Source organism: Macaca thibetana, chromosome 4, assembly GCF_024542745.1.
Source record: "Macaca thibetana thibetana isolate TM-01 chromosome 4, ASM2454274v1, whole genome shotgun sequence".
Taxonomy (NCBI): Eukaryota; Metazoa; Chordata; class Mammalia; order Primates; family Cercopithecidae; genus Macaca; species Macaca thibetana.
Window position 1 is genome coordinate 66,713,110 of NC_065581.1, and position 24,293 is coordinate 66,737,402.

The window sequence follows — 24,293 nt, forward strand, 5'->3', positions numbered from 1 at the left end:
TATATCAGATCAAAATTTTACCAGGTATTCATTCAACCAATATTTATTAAGCACCTACTATGTGTCAAGCACTGTGTTAGAATCAGGTAATACCTAAGTGAACATAACAATATACCTGTCCTCATGATATGTACATTCTAGTGAGCAGAGATGGGCAAAAAACAGATGGAAAAGTATATAATACATCAACTGTGATAAGTGCAATGGGCAACAATGGATCAGAGTAAGGGCAAAGGGCACTTGGAAAGTGCTTGTATTGTGTATCAGCTATTTTATAACAAGTCACCTCAAATTTTAGTGGCTTAAAACAACAACCACTATTATTTGATTTAAATGTTATGGCGTAGCTATTGGGTTGAGCTCAGTCAGTTAGTTTCATCTGGTATAATTAAAGAGGCTGCTATCTGGAAGTTTAACTTGGGGCTGGATGATCGTATATGACCTCATTAACATGTCTGGTGGCTGCTGCCAGTCTCTCATCCTCAGTAGGGCTAGCCTGAGCTACCTCACATAATAGCAGCGCTTCAAGATGAGAAGAGTGGACACCGTTAAGACCTCTTGAGACTTAGGCTAACAAGTCACACATCATTTCCACTGCCTTCTTTTGATCGATTCAAGTCACCATACATATATCCAGATTCAGAGGAGGAGGTAATAGACTCTACCTCTTGATGGGAAGAGTTAAATGTAATTTGTAGCCATTTTTAGCCTACTATGAATGGGAAGTTACTGATGGATAGTCAGTGATAGCATCTTTGATAGGATGACATAAAAGCAGAAGCCTACATAATGTGAGGAAACAGGTAATGTGAATATTTTTGAAGAGTGCATTCTGAGCCAAGGGAATAGCTAGCACAAAATGCCAAGGTAGGCCAATAAGGAGCTCAGAGCAGTTGGAAGTGATTGGCAAATATACATGTGTTAGGAGATGAATGTGGGGAGCCAATGAGAGACCAGATAGTATAATTCCTTGTAGACTGTTATAAGGACCCTTATAAGTAGACCTTTGTCTTTTACTCTGAGTGAGATCAGAAAAAACCATTGATAGTTTTCAAAGGAGTGACACAATTTTTAGTGGAGTTTACATATTTGTCAACAGGATGTCTCTGAATTTTTTATTGAAATCAAACTTGAGGGTGAGTGGCAGGAAACCCAATGAAGAGATTATCCCAGGCGAGAGATGATGGTGGCTTGAAATAGAAGGATAGGACTGACAACACTTTCTGGAATAATTTTTAGAACTAATTAGGCAGAAAACACTTTATTAGATTGTGTATAGTCATCTGTCAGCTTCTCTAAGAAGCTAACTACATTTTGTTAATGTGTCTTCTACTTCATCTGGTATTTGAAAAGCACTCACTAAATACATATTGACTGGTTAGTAAAGTTTCAAGCCTCACTGTTGAATTGAACATAATCACCACAGGATGCTGAAATCTTACAGAGTTCATCATTAAATGACATTTGAAGACCGAAGCAAGTAGAAGACCCTATTAAGAGCTATTGATATTCTTCAGATTACAAGTCTGCTATATGCTAAAGGACAGTAAATGATTTACAACAAAAATAATCTGTTTAGATCAAACTCAGTATTAAAAGTCATCCATTAAAAGGTAAAAGATCATTACATGGGCCAGGTGTGGTGGCTCATGCCTGCAGTCCCAGCACTTCGGTAGGCCAACGCGGGCAGATCACCTGAGGTCAGGAGTTTGATACCAGGCTGGCCAACATAGTGAAACTCCATCTCTACCAAATTAATCCCAGCTACTCAGAAGGCTGAGGCAGGAGAATTGCTTGAACCCAGGTGGCAGAGGTTGCAGTGAGTTGAGATCGTGCCACTGCATTCCAGCCTGGGCAACAGAGCAAGACTCTGTCTCAAAGGAAAAAAAAATCATTACATGAACTGAACATTTGTTATTAAGACTACTAAGTGAAAAACAGTGTCAGGGATTCAAAGTTCACATAATTCTCAAAAGCACTAGTATTCTAATATGGCATGTAGAGTATTAATTTTATAAATGAAAGAAAGCAAGGTGAATGTATCAACTAATATTATGGTGTTGAATGGAAAGCATTAACAGGTATAGAGGAGCATGGGGGAAGATCTATGTTTAGAGAATTCCTGGAACTAGTTAATTTTTAGATAACAAATTAGAACACCAGTGTTATGGTATGAAGGAACTGCTATTAACTCAAGGCCCAGCATAGTGGATGACAACTGTCCCTTCTGGTGATGGGAAAGTGCCTGCTCCTAAATCTCGTCCAAGTGAATGAAGTGCATATATATGCTTTATGTTGGTGTTACTCTTTTTATCATAAAATATGTGTTTACTATATGAGATCTTTACATCTTCTTATAATTTCATAGGACATGTTCAGTACATTCTGTTTTTAAACAGATTACAATAAAAGTTTAGCATTAAAAATTCACCTGGAAATGAAAAGCCTAGCTTTGCTTCTCACTCTGTGACTTAAAACAAGTTTCTGAATTAACTACACTTCACTTTCTTTATCTATAAAACTAAGTGTTTGGAAAAGATCAGTGGTTCTCAGCCCTGACTGCACACTAAAATCATCTGAAGGGCATTTTAAAAAGTAATATTCCAAGCCCTATCATAGGGTTTAATTTTCAATGCTCTTCAGGTAATTTTAGTGTACATTAAGTGTTGAAAACCAATGGGCTAGATGATCAATAAGGTTACTGCTAGTAAAATTTTCTAATTTTATGATTCATCATATTTTGACATAGTAACAGTTGCTGGAAAAACAGTGTTCTCAATATTTGCAATGTCCTTTAAAGTAGAAATTAACTTCAAAGAGTGTTCCTGCTCAAAATTGAGAACATTTTCACATCTAAACTAAAAATCCTTCTATATTATGAGAATAATTTATACCAAAAGCCATATATACATCATTTGGGTATGGCATATGCACCAAAAGTAATATAAATTTACCTAAATTTTAGAAATTAACTATTATTATGATTTGGAAAGCAATGACTTTCTGTCAGTACACATACAATGTGAGGGTAGTGTCGTTAGAAATTCTGTGTAAGTTTTTAAAAAATGCTACTATAGCTATTTTGATTTTGAATAAATGTGCTCCTAATATCCCAAGAGTTAATAAAATTCCTAAAGTGTATAACTTATTCATAATAAATAATTTGCATGCTGATTTACTGTGAAGAGAATAAACAGTTTTATAGAAGATTGAAGTGGAATATCTAGTTTTATTGGTATTTGGAAAGATCAAAAGTATGATTTCTTGAAACAGTTTTAAAATGTGTCCCTATGAATTTTTGCTGTCAGTCTTTTTACTAAATAGCTTTTCATTGGAGTAAGCTGATAACTTTTTCCCTTTACTTTTAAAGGCCAGAAAATATAAACACCTGTTTTAAAACTTCATGAAACCAAAAACTCAACCAAATACTCAGATCCAAAAAGAAACCATGTAGACTCCTAGGAAATTGGGGAAAGCCATCAAGTAAATATTAAGCTAGGAAGTAATAGATTTTGTGTCTTATATTTTCACATAATTCTGTGTTTTGGGATATGTACTTTTGAATATTTGGGACAGAAAGGCTCCTTCTGTTAGCCAGGCTAATTCAGTAGTAATAGGGAGAAGAAAAAGAGGTACAGATGACAGCTAATAGCTAACATGGGTGAATGTAGATGTAGACAACAAAGAATGTGCTGGTTGCATGGAATTTCTGCAAACATACTTACGTTTGAAAACCATTTGGGAAAAAATGTGACTTAATGCCCAGACAAGACACTATGAAAAGTAAATATGTGATTTTCGGTATGATGTATATGCCCGCATCATCATTCTGTGTTTGCTTCTGATATCATCAGTTATTCTTGTATCTTTAATTTTCATGTATATTTTACTTTTTTTGTTTACCCTATTGATAATAAACTAGACTCCATAATTAAGACTAATGCACAGATTTACATTTGTTATAGCATGCAAAACTATGACTTTGGAAGAATAAGGTGACTGCTGGAATAGTTCACATGTTCAGAAATCTTGTTCTGTGCAGAATGGAGAAGGTGTTTTGCTTCACATTTGCTCTGCCACTTATCAGTTTGCTTTACAAGGACTCCCTGAAATCAATCAGACATGTGTACCATGCTTTCAAATAAATTTTTACAGTAGGAATAAACCATGAAAAGTTTGAAAATACAGACAACACACACTATAGAGTTTGTAATAATAGTTATATGTATGCTAGTGAGTTAAAAAAACAAACTCATGAGTTTTATTTGATTTAAAAATACCAAGAGTTTTAGTGAAACAATATAAATTTTATCATCAGAATGATATCACACATCTTACTTATATCTTGGGAGTGATGAAATGCAAAACTTGGTTGTTACCTACTCCCCTCCTCACCTCTCAAGATTTTCTCTCCTACTTACCTGCTCCAAATTCTGCTCTTCTCCTAGCAGATGCAGTATTGTGTTTTATATATCTTCTTTTAAATTTGGGAAAGCACATTAAGCTGTACTCACTCACTCAGACGCTATTGTACGTTAGTTTAATCAGATAAAGTCAATGAAGGAAATATAGTTCTAAAGAATGATAAGGACAGAGGTGATGTAGCCTCAAGAAAGTGTGCATGAAAAGGGCCCCAGTGAGAGTAGAAGCATTTCATGCTTGGAGTGAGTGAAGGACTGAAACATGAACACCAGCATTACTTACTTCCCAGTTTTGCCTGGGGCTGGGCCAGGTCAGCAATGCAATCATTGTACAAAGTAAAGTAAATGGAATCACATTTCTAAACATGTCATATAAAATTTACATGATCTTCAGAATCTAGCAACATGATATTGAATATAGACTTCATATGTAGCAGTCAAAGTTTGGTGATGCTAACATCATCTTGAGTAATGAAGTCTAATTACATGGATATAAGTATATAACTTGTCCCCTAAGAGGTTTTATTTACAGAAAGATTTTTCTTTTTAAGATATTGAATTGATTTATTAGGCATAGCTGCATAATTGAAAAGTGTAAGTACTGGACTCCACTTGAAAGCATAGATACTGCATTAAAGTAAAGCTGCCATCCAGTATGAATAATGCTGGTGTTATGTTTTAAAACATGTCAGATTCTCTTAAGTGTATCTTTCTTCTTTAAACTTTGATCAGCTGAGATAAATGCTTTTCATTTGGCCTTAACTGTTTGTCACAAGAAGATAAGAGCCAGACAGCTAATGAAGTAAATTGATGTGCTGCTACAGTTAGGGAGAATTAGAGTTTAATACTGTTGCAGTTGATAGTATAACTGTTTTTTTAAAAAATTGGCATGGTTGCATGACATTATGAGAAAGAAAAGAGACCTAACACATTCAAAAATGGCCAATACTTAGAAGTATTGGGGTAAAGTTAGGTATAATTTTTATCTAACTCTCTTCAAGTACAGTGCATTTTCTTCTTCAGAGAAGTTGTAATTAAGAGTATATTGAGTCAAATATTAATGATATCAAATAATGAATATTAAAAATATATTGCTGGTAGATACCAAAAAAGGATAGTGTGAATTATATTCTGTAACTAAACTTGTAAGTTCAACTGTCAGAGAGAAACTTGTCTCATTGAAATCTCTCTGAAATAGACTGCATGCATATTTAACCCAATAGCTTCAGGCATTTGGAGATGTAGGAAGCAAAATCAAAAGCACCATATCAAAATTAACGTCAAGCCATGTGTTTTTCTCTTAAAGTTTTGAAGTAATTTTTAACACAGATAGTAACTTGGTTTGAAATTTAAACACACAAACGTACAGGTTTGCTAGCTGGAGAATTTCCATGCCTGGGGGAGGGGAGGTGACAATTGGTGCATTCAGTACAGAACACGTGTAATGATAATAAAGTTGATTGGTTGAGCTCTATAGCATTTTTTTTTCTTTTTCTCTCTTCCTGTAGTGTAGTTCAGCTGGGGGTGGAAGGGTTCTCCCCCATCCCTCCCACCACGAAGAAGACGTAGGTTGATACCATTTTTATTGTTCTGCTGGGGTGAGAAATAAACCATATGCTTTAGCCTTTTAAATGGCTACACCAAAGAGAAAATTGAACCAGGCTCTCTTCCCCACTCCTACTGGACTTTGGGGTGGGGTTATTCCTCTAAATGTTTTAGTGGACTTGGGGTTAGCTTAATGCTTCTGCCCCAGGGCAAAGAAGCAGTTGAGGGAAAGAAATGTCAAGGACGTCAGAGGCGAGCTGGACTGAGTGAAGTGTGGAGTAGGAAGCTTATGTCTGAAACCCACCCCTCCCCTGGATACCAGGCAAAGGCAATGAGAGTCAGAACCAGCTGATGCCGCTGCTGCTGCTTCCCGTTTCCAGGGTGAAATTTTCACAGCAGCTATTCTAAAAGGAGGAAAAATCCCTAACCAGCAGCGGAGAAGATCCTATCACCCAATCCAAGCTATGTAACCTTTTAGTCAGGCTTTTCAAAGAAATCCGCATTTTAAAAGCCAGCATTTATGGTCCAAAATATGGGACGGGAATCAGAGCTGGTAGGAAAATATGAAAAGCCTCTTTACACCCTGAGTATTTGAAACGATCCGATGAGCATAGGAAGTGGCTGCCAAAGCTCTGGCGGCTGCTCGTGCTGCCGCCGCTGCCGCTGCTGTTCCTCGCAGAGGGCTGGACAGAGCTAGTCCCGGTTTCAGCACCTCCGGCGCTGGACAGCTCTTTGCACGCCGCACCGCTGCCTGCTTGCTTTTTCCCACTCTCGCTTTGCATTACTGGAGATGCATCTAAATTACATCCTGTTCAACAACAAGTAGAATTTTTTTCCTGTACAGGAATTACAGTAGACGACTCTCTCAATTAAACTGCATTTTCTTCTTTACGGATTTGGCTATCAGGCGTATTTATCCCGATTTCCTCCCCCTTCACTCCCCTTTGCAGGAACGAGTCTTTGGGAACGTGGTCCACCCAGGGATGTAAAACTGTGCTTACCGATGCATCCCATACGAAATGCTTATGTGATCGTCTCTCTACCTTCGCCATTTTGGCTCAGCAACCTAGAGAAATAGTAAGTAACAAAGAGAAAACACGGCTTTAATGCAAAGGCAGGGACATTGTGGCTAGTGTTTCTCCAGGGAACTGCATTTTAAATGGGGAAATGAAAAATGTTGCAGGGTGGCAAAATTGGGTTCGTCTCCTCCTTAGCTACAGTAGCTTCGTGGAATGAATTCTAGTTGGTATTCTATAACTAAATTCTACTCAATTTTATGTCTTCTAACTTGAAATTTCTGCAGTGTAGTTTTAAGGATGTAGTCCAATCATATTACTAATATGCTGCAAACTTTCAAATAAAAATAATCGTCAACTTAACCTTTATTTTAAAGCTGGAAAGATGTTCTGGGGAATTTGTGAAGGTATTGTTAGTAGTAGAATGAAGACCCCAGACACTATAGTGAAACACATTGCATATCTGCATTGGATATTTTCAGTATAGGTTTTCTGGAAGTGTCCTTGGATGTAAATATAAATAAAGAAATATATATGTTAATCAAATGAAGTTTTTATGAAAGCATGGCTGTCAGGAACTGTAAAATTATTCCTTAATAGTATATGGTTTTTCAAAAATACTTTCTGAAAGAGACAGTTGTACATAACTGTCTGAAAGAAAAATAATATTCTCATCAATTGTATTTTGAGGAAATATAACTCAGAATGAATACTGAACAATTATTATTCAGGTAAATGTGACATTATGCTTACATTTGGCCTAAATAAGCATCACTCTTCTTACTAATTTTGATGATAAAAACTAATACAATTTGATGTGCATATTTGAGGTTTTAGAACACGCTTAAAGTGTATTCCTTCAAACTCCCAATGTTAATAATATGAAAACCAACAAATTTAATTAATTAATGTCATGTAAGTGTCCAAGGAAAGACACATTCCAGATCAGTGAATGCGTGTAATCTTTATATATGTTTTAAAAGATAGAAAGCTTATTTTTCAAGGTCATGTATTTAGGGACTGATACTGGCATTGTAATAATTATCTTCACATACTTTGTCCGTTAAAAAAGTCACAAAATATACTTAAAGGTTTTAAATTTGATGTTTGATTTTCTCCTATATCCTCAGAAGCCAAGCAAGTACAATTAAATGGTGAGAATACTTGACTTAGAATAAAGTTGTCAAAAAGTGAGAAAGTTTGAAAAATCTTCAGTATCTGTATACAGATATAGGTATCATAATGAGTTGTAAATGGTAGGATCAAGATAAATTTTACCAAGAATCTTATTGTGAAATGACTAACCTGCAGTTAGTTAAAGAAAAATGAGTGATGCTTCAAATTTTAGCTAGAGAAAATTTAACATGTGAATGTTGACCAAGTTGTAGTTTTAGGTCTTGATTTTCAAAAGTTATAAGGATGTAATATTCCATAATCCACTATTTAAAACTCTAATGACTTTATTACTTCACAGTGGGAGAGAGGGGGAAGCTGGAATTAGTATTTTTAGAGGTTGAGAATGTGAGAACAGAGTGGATTCATGGGTAACTATCTGGTAACTATAACAACTATATAGGCTATTTTTGAGTGATAGGTTAGCTTTGCTGAGTCTAGAAGTTATTTTAATTCATTAAAAACCAATTTGTTTCTTTTTTGTTTTGTTTAATTCACAGATCATGGAATCCTCTGGCACACCTTCAGTTACCCTAATAGTAGGCAGTGGTCTTTCTTGCTTGGCCTTGATTACCCTAGCAGTTGTCTATGCAGCATTATGGAGGTAAGTAATCAATTGATAGACTTGAAATACAATGCTTAGTTGTTCATAGTTAAATCAAGGCATGTGATAATTATTATATGTCTCCTGTCTTCTTAATTCACTGAAAGCAATATTTTTACAACAGAGTTATAATTGATGTAATTGAGCTATAATAAATGAATTGTATTTACCTAATTTTCCTATATATTTTCCTGAGTTGAGAAAATAAACAGTACACACATAAACTTTTATTCTCATTTCAAATGTTAGTAGCCTTCAACAAGTTGCTTACCTCAAGCGTGGTACTCTTATACCACAAGTTCAACCTATATGTGGTTTCTATTTATCCCAATTGCTATGGAGACTGTGAGTCTAACTGGTACAGTCAAATTAATTTATCTGTTATAAAAATATAATCTCAAGTTCTCAAGTTTCAAACACATGCTTTTAGTACGTCCCAGACAACTAGTGAACTCTTCTATAATATTAAAGCACTAACATAATACCACTATATTCCAGAAAATGCCTGTTGGTTGAGTGTGTCCAAGAAGTCAGACTTTGACAAATTGATTAAAAGAAGTCATAAAAATACATAAACAAGGGGAAGTTATTGAAAAATTTTGTTCTACAATAGTTGAAATCGAACCTACTTGATATATGAAAGACTAGTATTTTTAAAGACTTGTTTTTGATTGTGTTACTAAGAATTAGACCTGTGAAGTTTATTGTCTACTCACATATTGATAAAATACATAGCCATATGGCCAAAGTACTGGATTTTTCTAATGGATTTTTAAATTTTTAAATGTTAAACATGTTTGTATCCATTTTTATTATTGAAAAATAATCTAAATATTTTAAACTACATTAGTATATAGAAAATTGCCAAATATTTTCTGAATATTTGTAATATTAGAATTGCAAAAGTAGATTGTTCTGCCTCAGAAATCTTAATCTTTATTCACTTAAGATAAAAAATATTCAGTTGAAAAATGAATTACAATTTTATTTAAAAAGACCATTTTACTTCATTCTTTTAAGAAAATGTATTGTTCTTCATTATAATTTTTACTCTTTTGAGAGAAAGAATTAATTGTCACAGATACTTCAATTGTCAAAGTTATGAAGAGTTTTTATGCTTCATGCAAAAGTAAAAAATAGGTATCTCTTGACCCTTTAGCACTGGTACATGATGGAAATCCTTCCTTCCTGTGAAGGAATTATCTAGTAGTGAAACACTGACAAAGTGGGATAATCTGATAAAATATGTCCTGCTCCAGGAAATGAAAGAAATGCTTAGTTTAAGCATGACATTGTAGGCAGCAGAATCTTGAGTTCAGGGCTCACTCAAGCAGACATTGTCTCGGTAATGCAAAAGTAAGATGGATAAACATTGAAAAGTAGACAACTTCCTCTACCACAATTGTTTAAATAGCAGTTGTTCAAACATGAGGCAGCATTTAAAGACTAGGAATTAGGTAATCACAATAGCAACATAATTCATGCTCACTGAACTATTTAGAACTAAATTCCATTTATCAGCATTTAGGGTTCAGGCAGCAATTCCACCTTTTATTTACCCCTCAATACATATCACTAATACTAGCATATACATGTTCAGGATAGGTGATGTGTATATTTAATCAAGGAAACATACAATTAATTAGTCAATAATACAGTTTTCTTTAATGCAGAAAGTTCAGGAAAGTCACTACTACAATAGTTTTCTAAGAATTACCAAAACAATTCAAAGGATCTATTAAAACTTAAGATGAACTTGAGAATTATAGAAGAGAATACCAAGAAACAACACAAATCTAAATCCCTAAGGGTTAGTGGTCATCAACTCATTCTATACAAATAGAAGAATTGAAATAATATTAGTAGTTTAAAAGAAGTGACAAGACTCCGTGAATCATTAAGTGAATCTTGATAACATGATGAATTAAATGCAGTTTATAAACACCTATAGCAACACCAATAGAAACTTTGAGAACTGAATTTTAAAACCCCACACAAATGTGAAGTATTATCCTTGCTTACTAGAAGGATGCCATTATACATGTAGGGTATATATTGTGTACTGTATAATATTACTGTATGCTGTTAAGCATGCTAGTTTCCTATCACCTTTTATTCTAAGTGAAAAGTTTAGAAATTTTGATTTCTAAAGAGTTGTGACATGTACAAGCATCTCAAGTATTTTACACATAATAGGCTGTTTATAAATTTGTTGGTGTTGCATGTAATTCATCAGAAATGTTCACCAAAAATTTAATACATTAGGTTATATTCTCTTCACTTATAGATAAGTTTGGCAGAATTACATTTCTACATGAAAAACTAATGAATCATGTCCTTGTCATCGCCGTATTAACATAAAGAATTCTTAAATTTTGTTTAAAAAAATCTAACATGGTAAAGAAATTTGTGAAAATTGAGACATTTCATAGCAATTATGAAGGCAACAGTAGGACTCAGTTTTGATAAAAATAGAAACATATAAAAACTTCAGACTAGTCAGTTCTGGATATTTCATTATCGTATTTTTGTCTATTTACAAAACAAAAAGTTTCACTGAAACCCTTTTCATAATGTCTGTGTGTTTGTGCTTTCATGGAAGCCATTAACATCAAACAGAGGGTTAATTATATGAAGCCCCTTAACTTTTTATATAATATTCCCCAACCACAAAAAAAGAGACAACTTAATAGTTGATGATGTCTTCAGCATCTCAGTGTGTGGTTTATTCTATTGTTTGCGCTGATGATACAGGAACAAGGTTCAGCAACCCCAAGGCCATTTTGTGTTGAGATTTGATCTAAGTTGGTCCCATTTAAGTTTGTTTTGTGACTGAAGGGAATTTCTTTTTGTATTACAAAAACTCCTTTGTGTATTTTATTGTTATTCTTACTCTTGTGTTCTTTTTGGAAATGTGTGATGAAATGTGGGGATTCTACCTTAATAGCCCTCAAAGACAGGGAGAGAGAGAGAGACAGAGAAGTTTGATAGATTTTTACCTTCCAGAGTGCCTCCAGATCACTGGCACTCCTGTCGAATACTGCATAGAAAAGCTCATGCCCGCTGTAGAATGTGATTCCATGTTATAAGAGAAATTGAACAGGCCTAAACATACAGCAAATACAACAGTGTCTTTTTGTTACTGTCAGTCAGTGATTTACCACAGAATACAGTGAAGCAAAATAGCTGTTACTCTTTCAGGGTAAACAGCTGGTAGAACATTTGATTCTGAGCAGTTTTCTCTATGGCTTACATTCTTGGTGCACTTAACAACTATATAACAGACTGTATATAAACACTTCTTCATAAGGGTAAAATATGGCATATGTCAAGTGATTTTCTGCCTAAGAGTGAATTATCATTTGTGGATTGGATTCATTTTTAGAAATAAAGATTCATTTTTTGAACAATTATTTAGGAAAAATATAAAGAGTAACAGCCTAATTACATTAAAATGCTTGAGTGGATAAAAGTGTTCACAGTTTCATGAAAGTAATGATATCTTTCTAGTAAATAACAATAATACTTCACAATTTGTGTGATTTTTTTCTTTTTGGTTCTCAAAGTTTCTGTTGGTTGATTCATATAATAATGCTAAACATATATACACATATATATACAAACATGTGTATAAAGGTATTATACTAATTGACATATTTCCAAGAAGTTTTATATGTTTAGTTAAAAAAAAAAAAAAAAGTGTATCATGACAACAGATGGGCAACTTAGGCTCTATCAGAATTGCTATATTGTCCCACCAATGTATAAGAAAAAAAAATTCTGAAGGACTCATGCACATGCCATACCACTATAAAACTGGGTCTCTAAAAGTAATTATTTATTTTAGGAACTATTTTTGTATTTTTTATTTTTGTAAATATTCCTGTGCTACAGTACTTATTGTTCCAGATGAATGCCATCAACTTGCACAATATAGAATTCTTCATCTTTCTGTTGGATTTTAAAATTGGACAACTTTTCTCTCTCTGGCTAGGTACATACGATCTGAGAGGTCCATAATACTAATTAACTTTTGCCTGTCTATCATCTCATCCAATATCCTCATACTGGTTGGACAGACTCAGACACATAATAAGGTATGACTGGTGATTATTCTGATTCTTTCTGTGTGTTTATGTTTTGGCATATAGTTGGTTATTGATAATCTAAACATTCATTCTAAAATGGAGAATTTCTGACAAAATTATATTTTAAAGCAAAATTTTTTTATTGGTTTCTGAATAAAAACATTGTCTACTCCAGTTCAGAAGTGTATACCCTTGACTTAATTTCCTGTGGGTTGAGAGGTTGTTCATAAGAGTAAAAATGTATGTTTATTAAACATTATATCAAAGCTCTATGAGTTCAAAACCTTGGGATATCAAAAGCACATGTTTCGATTCATTAGCCTAATGGTAATAAGATCTAATTGTAATAGGATAGAAGGCTTGTGTTTTGGTCTAATTTATTAACATATTGATTCCTAAAAAGTAACTATGAATTGCTTACAAGTGTAACATCTCTCTTGAAAATCCACCTGAAAAATATCCATAGGTAATAATTGAAGAAAGTGTTAGATGAAAGCTACTTTAGATTTTATGCCTTTCAAAATTTTTGATTAACCTAAAAGTCTTTTGATACTTAGCAGAATATAAAAGTATGTTTTCAGTTTATATGAATGAACCAATTTATATGAGTTCAATAACCATGTTTTTTCCCAGAAATGATTGTCTTTACTATTCTGAAATGTATTTTAAGAAACCCATAATAGCAATTTGAAGTTAACTTACCCCTGCCTCAAAGGGATTCTGTTAAACACCACTTTGATAACTTATTTGTCAATCAATCACATGCCTTCAGGCCTGTTATTTTTCAGCTTTTTAATTTTCAAATACTAAAGCGAATAATTAAAATTTTTCCCATAAGCCATCATTTTAAAATAATCATGTGCACTTCAGTAGGTCTTTTTCATGTATTATATATTCATAGGACATGTATTAATGTCAAGGATAATGGATAGTCTGTTTATTTTGCTAACCTTCGTTCCTAAGACTGGTGATTCCCACCAAAAGAGTCCAAATTCTAGGTCTGGGTAGGACCTAGGAGGCTGCTTTAAGTGATTCTGATGAATGTTTCTTCTTGGCCCACATTGCCCTAGGTCAGGGGAAGGGCCCAAAGAGTAGGCCAGAAATCCTGAAGGAGAAATCAAAAATGACAACCCCATCAAGGACCCTGTAGAAATAATAATTACTTTCATGTCTTTGAGTGTTTAATTTTCCTCCATTTATTTCCTATATCTTTTCTTCTAAAAGAAAGAATCTGAAAGAAAGTAAAGACTATTCAAATATAGTTCAGGTCCATGTTACAAACATTTAATACAAATTTTAAAAAGGAAATACATGGTAAAGAAAAAAGAGAGAGAGAGAATGACTAAAGGTGAGAGGGATGCCAATCAGAATTGGGAGAGAAGAAGGCACAAAATAACCAACAGAATGAAAAATGAGGGTAAACATGGATGTAAGTGAAAAGAAAAAGGGAAACAAGGCAATGATAGGAAGGAAGTAGAGATAAAGGGGATGAGACGGACTGTAAACCTTAAAGAATTATTAAATTACTCATGTCATTCTTTCCTCTTTGGTGGTTCACTTGGGCTGGGCCTCAGATCTCTTAGCAATGTTCATACACTGGTTAATACCTAGTCCCAATTTTTTAACTGCTTGCCTTTCAACCTTCACCCAGAAAAAGAGAGCTTTCCTCTGAAATAGGAATTGTTTATTGGGATCAGGAACCAGAAAAAGTCAAGCTAGAGCCAGCTTGAGCTCAGAGTTTAAGTTTTTTTCACCAAACATTCTTCCTTTCCTGTTATTTTTTACCCTCCAAACACTCTTGACATACCTCTCCTTAGACTATGAAAAACTGCATGGTCCACAGTACAAAATATGCTTTTAAAACTGTTTCATGCTGTTTGGTAAAGTTTTTATAAGTTCTGAGCCAAATGGTACTACAGACATTTCTACAAGGTGTACTCCACATCATAGTGGTTATGGTCTAAATCACTGAGGTACAATAGAAGTGCAATGCAAGACGCAAATACAAGTCACATATGTAATTTAAATTATATTAGTAGCCAAATTTAAAAAATAAACAAAAGCGATGAAATTAATTTTAATGTAAAATGTTTACCTCAGTATATCCACAATATTACCATTTTAAGACATAATATAAAATTATTAATGTAACATTTTACAATCTTTTTTAAGTCTTCAGAATCTGGAGTATATTTTATACTTATGATACATCTTAGTTTGAACTAACTACATTTCAAATGTTCAATAGCTACATGCAGCTAGTGTCTACCATGTTGTGTAGGTCTAAATGCCAGGTATATTCAGAAACTAAAATTATCTCGAAAAACTACATTCTGTCTGCCCAGTTTGAACTTCATAGGTTTTCAATGTCCTCTTTTTTTTTGTAATAATGTCTTTTGAGATCTGCAAATATTATGAATATCAAAGACAAGATAAATTTTGTTTACTTTTCATTTCTTATTTTGAGGAAGGGCTGGTATTGACTTACTACCAAAATAAGAGGTTGATGTAGTTTCTCCCCAACTAATTAACTACAGAATAGCTTCTGTGTAGTTTTGCAACCAAAATGGTTTTGTTTCAGATTGACTAATGCTAATTTTTGCTGCTATAGTTATTGATGCATTTGGGGAGGAGTGGGTAGTAAGTGGTAGTATTGATGAAGAAAATAAGAGAGTATTAGTTTGTCCTTATGCTATATTAATTTTGCTTTACTAGCTCTGAGTAGATGTTCTTACAATCCTAGGACAATTCACATTAGAGTGATTAGAAGAGAAAATTACAAAATCCTGGAATTTTATTCTTAGTCACTCAAAACAATATCACATTTTCTAGGGGAAATAATCTGGTTTTTTATTAGTTGAATTAGATTGACTCTATTTGTATTTATATATGAGAATTTGGTATGTGAAAGACTACATCTGTTTGACTGTATTTGGGATTAATGGTGTCTCAAAAAAAAAAAAAGTACAAAGTGTGTTGTCTGTATAAACTTATGATGTGCATAAACTACAAATAACTTTTTTTGAAACTGTAAAATATTGTTCGATGACTAAAGTATTTTATTTTGGCTTTGTATAGGATCCCTTTGCTTCTGTGGGCATTTTTTCATTGATCAGATTTGTATCTTTGACTTCTCTGATAAGTTTTAATTGATGCTTTAGTATTCCCATCTTAGAAAGTATAAACATCTAAGAGAGCTTCTTGATGAAGAAATTATTTGATACTGCTTCAGTGAATTGTCATGGCTAGTTTGTATGAAAGCTGGTATCTGATGTCGATGTACAGAATAGTTCTGAAGTGTCATATGAGGGCCTTTCTCTGAATTGCTTATTGAAATATAATTGACCTCATTATCTTGCTACTGAGTATCTCTGCTTCCTTTTGAATTGAGATATAAACAAGCTGAAATAATCCATTGCATAAAATAAATGTATTCAAATTTTTTAACTGTATATTCAATTGCTGGCAACAAAGTAAGGAACCAAGTACATTTTATTATATCTTCTCTTAAAATGCAGTTGTAAAATTAAATTATAACCCACTTCATTATATTTTGAGTTTTCTCATAAAGTGGTATTTCCCTTTTATCTCTTTGTGTATTTAAACTTTCAACCAGGATGTCTTTGTATTGCTCAAATGTTATTTATTTGTAAACAGTTTCCTTTACACCTTTAAGTGTTTTTGTTGAGCTGAGTAGACTATTTTTGGTACTACTGTTTTGCAGAAAGCAAAGATTGTTTTGAAAACATAAATTCAGAGAATAGTTTTTCTTAATGACAAAAGTATATATTGATTTTGCTTCAAAGGACTTTAAGAATTTAAAGGATTTATCATATTGAAGATTTCATAGCACTCTTTTTAACTGATAGAAGACAAATTTGGCAAAACTCTTGGTTTTTTGGTTAGATGAGGATAACCACCCAAGAATTTCAAAGAGCTGGGAGATAGCTTCTGTCTTCACAACCTCACTACCAAGTTATTACTATAACCTGCTTTTATTAAAGCAAGTCTAAGTCCAAATTTTATCACACATTTAGGTATTTATTAGATAATCCCTCATTAGCAAATCTGGAACAAAACCTATTCCGTAAGCTCAATGAGGGCCTAGGTCTTTTGATCTTTTAGATACTTTCACCCACCCTGTATGTAATATTCACTGAGGTGGAACTGACGTGGACATAGCAACATTCTAGGAGCAAGATTCTGTGCCCTTTAGTCAGTGTCATTCAGTCCTCTTAATCCAATGTCTGGACACAGAATGATGATTGTGGATAAAACCGTGGGCCCCATCGCTAAAAGATATGGGATATAGGCCTCAGTGGAATCTTATGTACAGTTCATTTAAGAGTAAGGAGTGTTTAACTGTTTTAGCCAATACACATATCTTCAATTCCTTTACTTTCACCAAAGGGAATCCATTAATACATTCATTATAGTGATTAACCAGACACTAGTTCACCAATAAAGACTAATCTTTTATATTTAGTTTGATAATGAGTAAAGTGTTGATTGTGGCTAGTTACACCTCAGTAAGAAGGACCTGTAGTTGCCGTGTATGGGCCTTCCAAATATAAAGCCAACTAACCAACTAGTCTGGGCATTCTTGGACTTCTCCTAGAATTACAGGTTAAACTAACTGGCACATACACGGTATCATACTGGAAATACCAAAATATTATAAAATAAATTGCAAATATTATAACAAACATACAAAGGTTAATATTTTGAGAAACACTAGTCAATTGTGAGAGAACAAAGAGATATTAGCTTGAGTCTTAATTGACCTAGGAGTAAAGCGAAAGTCCTCATTGATAGATAAAGGGAAGTTTCTAAATTATTTGGGGTGGTCAAACATTTTCTTAGCATTATTTAGGAGAAAATTATCTCATGGTTCTTTCTGTATGGAGCATTGTATTACATAATGGGCTGTGTCTTTTAATTCAGACTTGCAAAAGATACAAAAATTCTCCATCTCGAAGCACTTTTAAAAGTCCCATTCTCTATTATGTTTTCTTCTACTTCATCTTGTGGTTATTTACCTTTTATAAAGATGTTTTGTTTTTGTTCTGTAGTTTGAATAGAGAGAATTAGTAAACATGGGCCAAACTAGTAGGTTATAGTTACTCTAATGGAAGATGTTTTTGTTTTGTTATCACTGTGTTTTTTAAAAAATAAAACCTTGAATTTGAATACCTTGAGTCAAGCACTCTCTAATTTACCTATTTGTCCCATGACTGTCTTTTGCCAATAGTCCCAGCTTCTGCACACATTTATGTATATGCCTAACCTCTAAATATCTATGTGTTTTCAACTTCTGAGAAAAAATATTGAATATGTATTTATAGCTATCCATTCAGTTCTGCCTGATACCCTTTGAAGCAGACTGCCCCCTGCCCTAGAGATTCAGCGTTCTGCATGCTTCTTTGGGAGATACCAGTCTCAGGGATGGTTAAGAGAAAGCATTGTAAGCCAGGTAGACTTCAGTCTCCTAAATCTGCCAGTTCCCCTAGTTGTGTGATCTTAAGCATGACACACTGCATCTCTAGACCTAAGCTTGTTGTCAAGGTTACATGAATTAGTACATATGAAGCACTTAACCCAGAGGCTGGTATCAGCACTTAACCCAGATGGTGGTACTGTTTAAGTGTACGTACCACTTAAACAGTAGCTATAATTATGCCAAAGATAATTATGACACCTAGATATACATCTGATTCTGTCCTTCACTTCTTACCTTCATATTTCCTCATGTCCAATTTCCTGCTCACCACTAAATTCACCATTTCTGTCTCCACCCCAGTCTTTTGCATTCAAAGGCAAAATTGAATGCCTTTTCTGTAGTCTCCAACCCAATTACATACGCTAGAACTCTGAAAGTTACCCTTGATGTCTCCTTCTCTCTCATGGAGTAAATCTAATAAATCATCCACCTATGACAGTTTAACCCTCAAATATTTCTCAGATCTAGTTTCTTGTCTCTATCAGGTATTGGTCATACTGCTTACAGTATTATCAGCCCCATTATCTATCCTTGGGACAAACATTCAAATGTGACCACTCGATTTCCCTATGTAACATTTACTGTTGTCTCATTTCCTGCAGAAGTAATTTTCAAATTGTGCTCAGACACAAGTAGTGAAACATATTTTGTTTATCTGTGAAGATTTTTTTATTCATTGCTTTTCTTGTAATAATATATTGGAACTCAGGAATAAATCGTACAAGAGAAAAACTTCTGGAGCTTGTAAAACTTGAGAAAAAGCAGATCTTAAAAATGACCCGTGCTGACCTCTCCATACTGTTTCTATTTTACTGACTTTTGTTATACCAGCATCACCAAACTTCTACTAGTTCATCCAAATTAATCTATTTTTTGTTGTTGTTTCATGCTGTACTTCATCCTGGGGCACTGTTCCTCCACCCCAACCCCACCTGACTTCCGAACTGTCTTTATTTGTCTCAAGCTCATTCTCTGACACTCTGATCAGTTTTCCCATTAGAGAAAACCCTCCTTAGGCACACCTGCTCTGGGTTCCAGGATTTCCAGTGCATACCTATTATCTTGCATTATATTACCTGCTTCTAATCAGACTATACACTTCTTAGGGCAGGACTAGGTTATACTCATTCTTCAATCTCTTGCAAACATATAGTCTATGTATAGTAAGTAAATAGTAAATATTATTAAATGAATGAACTAAATTTGAATATATTTGTGTTTATATCTATGAATCTAATAGCTGTCATTAGTCGTCCAAAAAGCAGAGTCCCCCACTCTAGACAAGATCTCAGCTAATAGTGATAGATTATTTTTCTAGGGCCTGTTTTAGCTCTAAGTGATTGATGGCATGCTTTAAATGTGATCTGGCCCCTGGATTTTAGTTAAGGAGATGCTAAAATCTAGTAATTGTTAATCTTTTTTCTTCATAAGAATATAATGTTCATAGCCTTAAAAAGAAATGTGTTTAGTTATAATTCTTCTCACCGGAGACATATCCTGCCAATAGTGTCCCAAGTGTAAGTCTATTATGTCGCAAATGAATGTGTGATTTTAATGGTCGAGGGTAACACCTATTTAGATTCATTAAAATCTAATTTGTTGACTTGCTATGATGTTTGTAAAATGATTTGAATGTAATAAGCTTATGTGTGATTCACTTGGTTCCATTTTGAACTATCTTACTAACTTAGAGTTCTTCTGGATTCCTGAAAACCTTCATCAAACCAAGAAACATAATGGTTGGCTAGCTTCTTCATTTCCCCGGGCTCCCAGCAATAAAAGATGATTTCCCAAAACAGATTCCCAATGAAGTGAGAGACAGTGAGATAGCAGAGACTCTGTTGTACTACTATAACCTCCTCATCCCTCGATTGTTCATTTCCAGTTTTGTGTGGTAAAAGCCAGAGACCACATTACTGTAAACAGGGCAAAGATCAATATGAAGAATGGGCTCAGGGCAAGCAAAGAAGATGAACGTGGAATTATTTGACAATAGAATTACTGAAATGATTGAGATGTCAAGAGCTCAGTGACCTTGAGGGACAAGGAAGCAGTTTGGACATTCAGTGAGTATTCTTAGCTTCAGCTTCAAAGCTGATCAAAACTGAAGAGTGAGCACTCACTCAACAGGGGAGAAGCAGAACACGAGTCTCAGCCTAGTGTGCAAGTGATTGCTTTGACAATGTCAGGCCTACTGTCATTAATTTTTGTTCATTTATGCTGAGGGAGTTGTACAAAAGCCAGACAATGCAAAGAAACCCCATGACTTGATTAATTCTACTCTCCATCCCCACCACCCCTGCATTAGGCTTGGCCTTCATGATTTCTCCCTTTGACTACTATAACGTTCTTCTAACTTTCCTCTGCAACTAAAGCCTTTCCATTAGCCCATCCTCCATATCACTGTGAGAAATATCTTCAATTTAAAGAAAAAACAAATACCTGATTGCATAATTCCCCTGCTGCAAACTGTATGATGGATCTGTAGGGCTTATGAGATTAACTCCATGTTCTGCATATCACATGCATTCAGAGCTGCCTGAAGTACGTAAGTTGACTTTGTGGGAAATCAAAAGGGCACTCCTTCAGGGCAGATGCGGATGAGTTATAAAATCATCCTCTACCTCCAGACTAATATAGCCTCTAGCAAGCCTTCTGGCTTGGCAACAAGAGCTAGATTTCAGCATCCCCTTTCTGTTCCCTGCTAGGGACCCTCTCTGTGTGCATTCCACCTTTCTTATGGCTATGGGAGTTCCTCTTGCTTCTGTGCTTTTGCACTTGCTTTTTACTCTGTCTGATAAACTCCTGCCACACTTCAGAGTGGACTTATGCAAACCATCTTAGCTCCTACAACACTCCTTTCTGCTTTCATAGCATGTGATACATACCTCTATTGTTAGCACCAATCACCTTATTCTGTAAGTGATTAATTCCTGATCAACCCTGCCCACTGTATTGTGATTCTCAAGGATAGTATGTCTCTCTTTTTACTGGATTTAAAAACCATTAACACTAGTACTTGTTTTATACATGGCATGAAATTAATAAATGTTGAATGAATGAATGACGTGATGACTATACCTATTGAATGAGGGATAATATAATAGGAGTATAGCCACTTCATCTTTGGGGGCCCCATTTGGAATAATTGCAATAGAGGTCAATTTTTTTTATTATTGTTGTATTGTTGTCATTTTATGATGATATAAGGGAGTTGAAGAAAATACCAAAGACCTACAGAAGATTTTTGAGACCATCCTTTGATGAGAGATGGTTGAGTTAAATCAGATCTTATCTTTATGTAGAGATATCCAAAAGAGAATTTGAGAAATTGAGTGTCCTTCCAAGAGTCTCACAGAAAGGTTGAAGAATATCTGCTTTTCTCCCCTGAAATCAAACCAGTAGAGAAATTACAAATGTCTCCCTATGTATTATTTTTCACCTTTCCCCTCCTTGGCACATAATATGAACTGGTCAGAAGTTTGGCTAATGTCAATAGAGGAATGATGTTGGAGTATAGCTGATAATGTTTATGAGAATTCTTAATACACTGTAAAATACTGAAGTACCAGATAAACATCACAGAAAGTGAATTACTTTAATTTACAGATATTCTCACAAAAAAATGAAAAGCCATTGAGATAAGATTATAATAGAATTTTCAGTGGCCCATGATATGAACTTTGAGACTGTGCCTCTCAGGGTGAATATGAGGTGAAGAGAGTAGAATTTAAGTTATCACTAAAGATCTTTTGACCAAAGTAAAATTTGTCTTAGTATGACATTGGAATGGTGTGAATAGTGTAGCAGATAACTCTTTTGACAAATGCTCCATAATGTAATTCAGAGACTAGCAAACTTTTGGTGTAAAGGGCCATATAGTAAATACTTTAGGCTTTGTAGGACATATGCTATCTGTTGAATCTATTCAGTTCTGCTGTTGTTGCTAGAAAACAGTTATAGAAATAAAGCAATGGATGTGGCTGGATTTGGCCTGGGACCTAGTCTTAGGCAATTTTGAGCTTTCTAGAAGTATCTTGTGTGCATACCAACTTCAATGTAAGGTGAGGCCAGCCTATTTCTGGGCTGATGCTTTATGTAAAAATAACCTCCAATTCTGACGTGTCTACCCAAGGGTTAGCCTGTGTAGCCTGCAGAACTGGAACAGAGGACCTTGGCACTTTCTGAAAAGGCTTCTGCCAAGATGAAAAGGAGTGCAAAACACTGAATTTCTTCTTCTTCTTCGTTTTTTTTTTTTTTTTTTTTTTTTTTTTTTTGAGATGGAGTTTCGTTTTTTCGCCCAGGCAGTGGTACGATCTCAGCTCATTGATACCTCCACCTCCCAGGTTCAAGCAATTGTCCTGCCTTAGCCTCCTGAGTAACTGGGATTACAGGTGTGCACCACCACACCCAGCTAATTATTGTATTTTTAGCAGAGACAGGGTTTCGCCATGTTGGTCAGGCTGGTCTTGAACTCCTGACCTCGTGATCTGCCCACCTTGGTGTCCCAAAGTGCTGGGATTACAGGCGTGAGCCAGCGCGACCGGCCAATTTTCTTCTTTGGAGCACTCTGGAACTTATCACAGAATGCCTTCACTTATGATGCCAATTGTTTACCAGTGTATAACATTATGGAAAAAAACAGGAATCAGATCACTCACAACCAAGCTGGACATTTTATAAATTGAAGAAGTTAAAAGTAGCTAACAAATACCCAATGCATGAGACAACAAAGCTGGCTGTCTTTGTAGAAGAAAACTTCTTAATGTACAGCAGTATTTGTTAAAGCCCTGATTAGAGAAACTCTTTCATCTGACAGTCTTGGGCAGAGAAGTAACATCTGAAGCAGAAAAGAGAGATGGCAGAGTTAAGCTAATTCCCAATTAAATTCATGCATAGGCAGAGTTCTCTTTTGACCTCTCTGCCTCTATCCTATCTCACCCTACCCTAAAATTTGGATTGTTATTATGTATATCAAATCATAAGCACTGCTATAGCAAATCTTGGAACTAAAGACCAAACACTAATGCCTATAATAAAGAAATAAGCAGATTAAAGTCCATTTTTTAGTTCTTTTGTGATAGCTAGTCAGTTAATTTTAAATCTTAAGCCTTGAAGAAAGAACTAGGCATATGATAGAGTTGAGTCTAGGTCTTGACTATGAAATTTAAGATGTATGAAATTCAAAGTAAGTAAATTAAAATATTTATAGTTATCTTAGGCTGCTAGTGGATCAAATCAAAGATTAAGACTTCAATTGTAATGTAAATAAGAAATTACTAGCTTTAACAGTAGACATATAAGCAGAAGAATTTTAATTTGTTAATATTTGTGATGAGGGCCTGTATAAGTGTTCTTTGTTAAACTACAGTACACATAGTTTTCGTATATCTCTATAGATGTGTCTTTGGTAGGTGATACATCAGTGTATACATGCAATCAGGACTACAGAAGGTTTTGAATGAATCTTATTTGTATCTATGTTATTGCCAATTAAATTCTATCTGTAATTTAAAGTGATTTTTCCTAATGAATAAAAACGTGTATTGCTTTTACAAAATACAAATTAGTTCTGCTTTTTTCATTTACTTATTTTTGTTTATTTTCTTTGTATTAGAACTAAGACCATCTATTTCTCTGTTTAGAAATTTCTGTTATATATTTTCAAAATCTCCAAAATAAAGCTAAAAGGTGAATTTTGTATACCTAAGAACAGCATCCTTTATTACAACGAAAAGGACAATCTGTCCTGATTATCTATTGCTATGTAACAAATTACCTCAAAGCTTAGTAGCTCAAAACATATTTATAATCCTCACCACTTCTATGAGTCAGGAATTTAGGAGAGATGTAGCTGGGCAGTTTTGGCTCAGAGTCTCTCATGAGAGTGCAATGAAGATGTGTCAGAGCCACGGGAACCCAAGATTTGCTTGGAGCTGGAAGGAT

At 34.5% G+C, this 24,293-nt stretch overlaps 1 protein-coding gene across 5 annotated transcripts in view; it reads left to right on the top strand.

The window, feature by feature from the left end:
* The window catches only part of ADGRB3 (adhesion G protein-coupled receptor B3), a 747,311-nt gene that overhangs the window by 585,642 nt on the left and 137,376 nt on the right, over positions 1 to 24,293 (top strand). For all 5 annotated transcript variants that reach the window (XM_050787501.1, XM_050787503.1, XM_050787500.1 and 2 more), the window contains 3 exons: positions 6,917 to 7,043; positions 8,656 to 8,759; positions 12,754 to 12,856. In XM_050787501.1, coding sequence (XP_050643458.1) covers positions 6,917 to 7,043; positions 8,656 to 8,759; positions 12,754 to 12,856 — 334 coding nt within the window. The remainder of the gene's footprint in view (positions 1 to 6,916; positions 7,044 to 8,655; positions 8,760 to 12,753; positions 12,857 to 24,293) is intronic.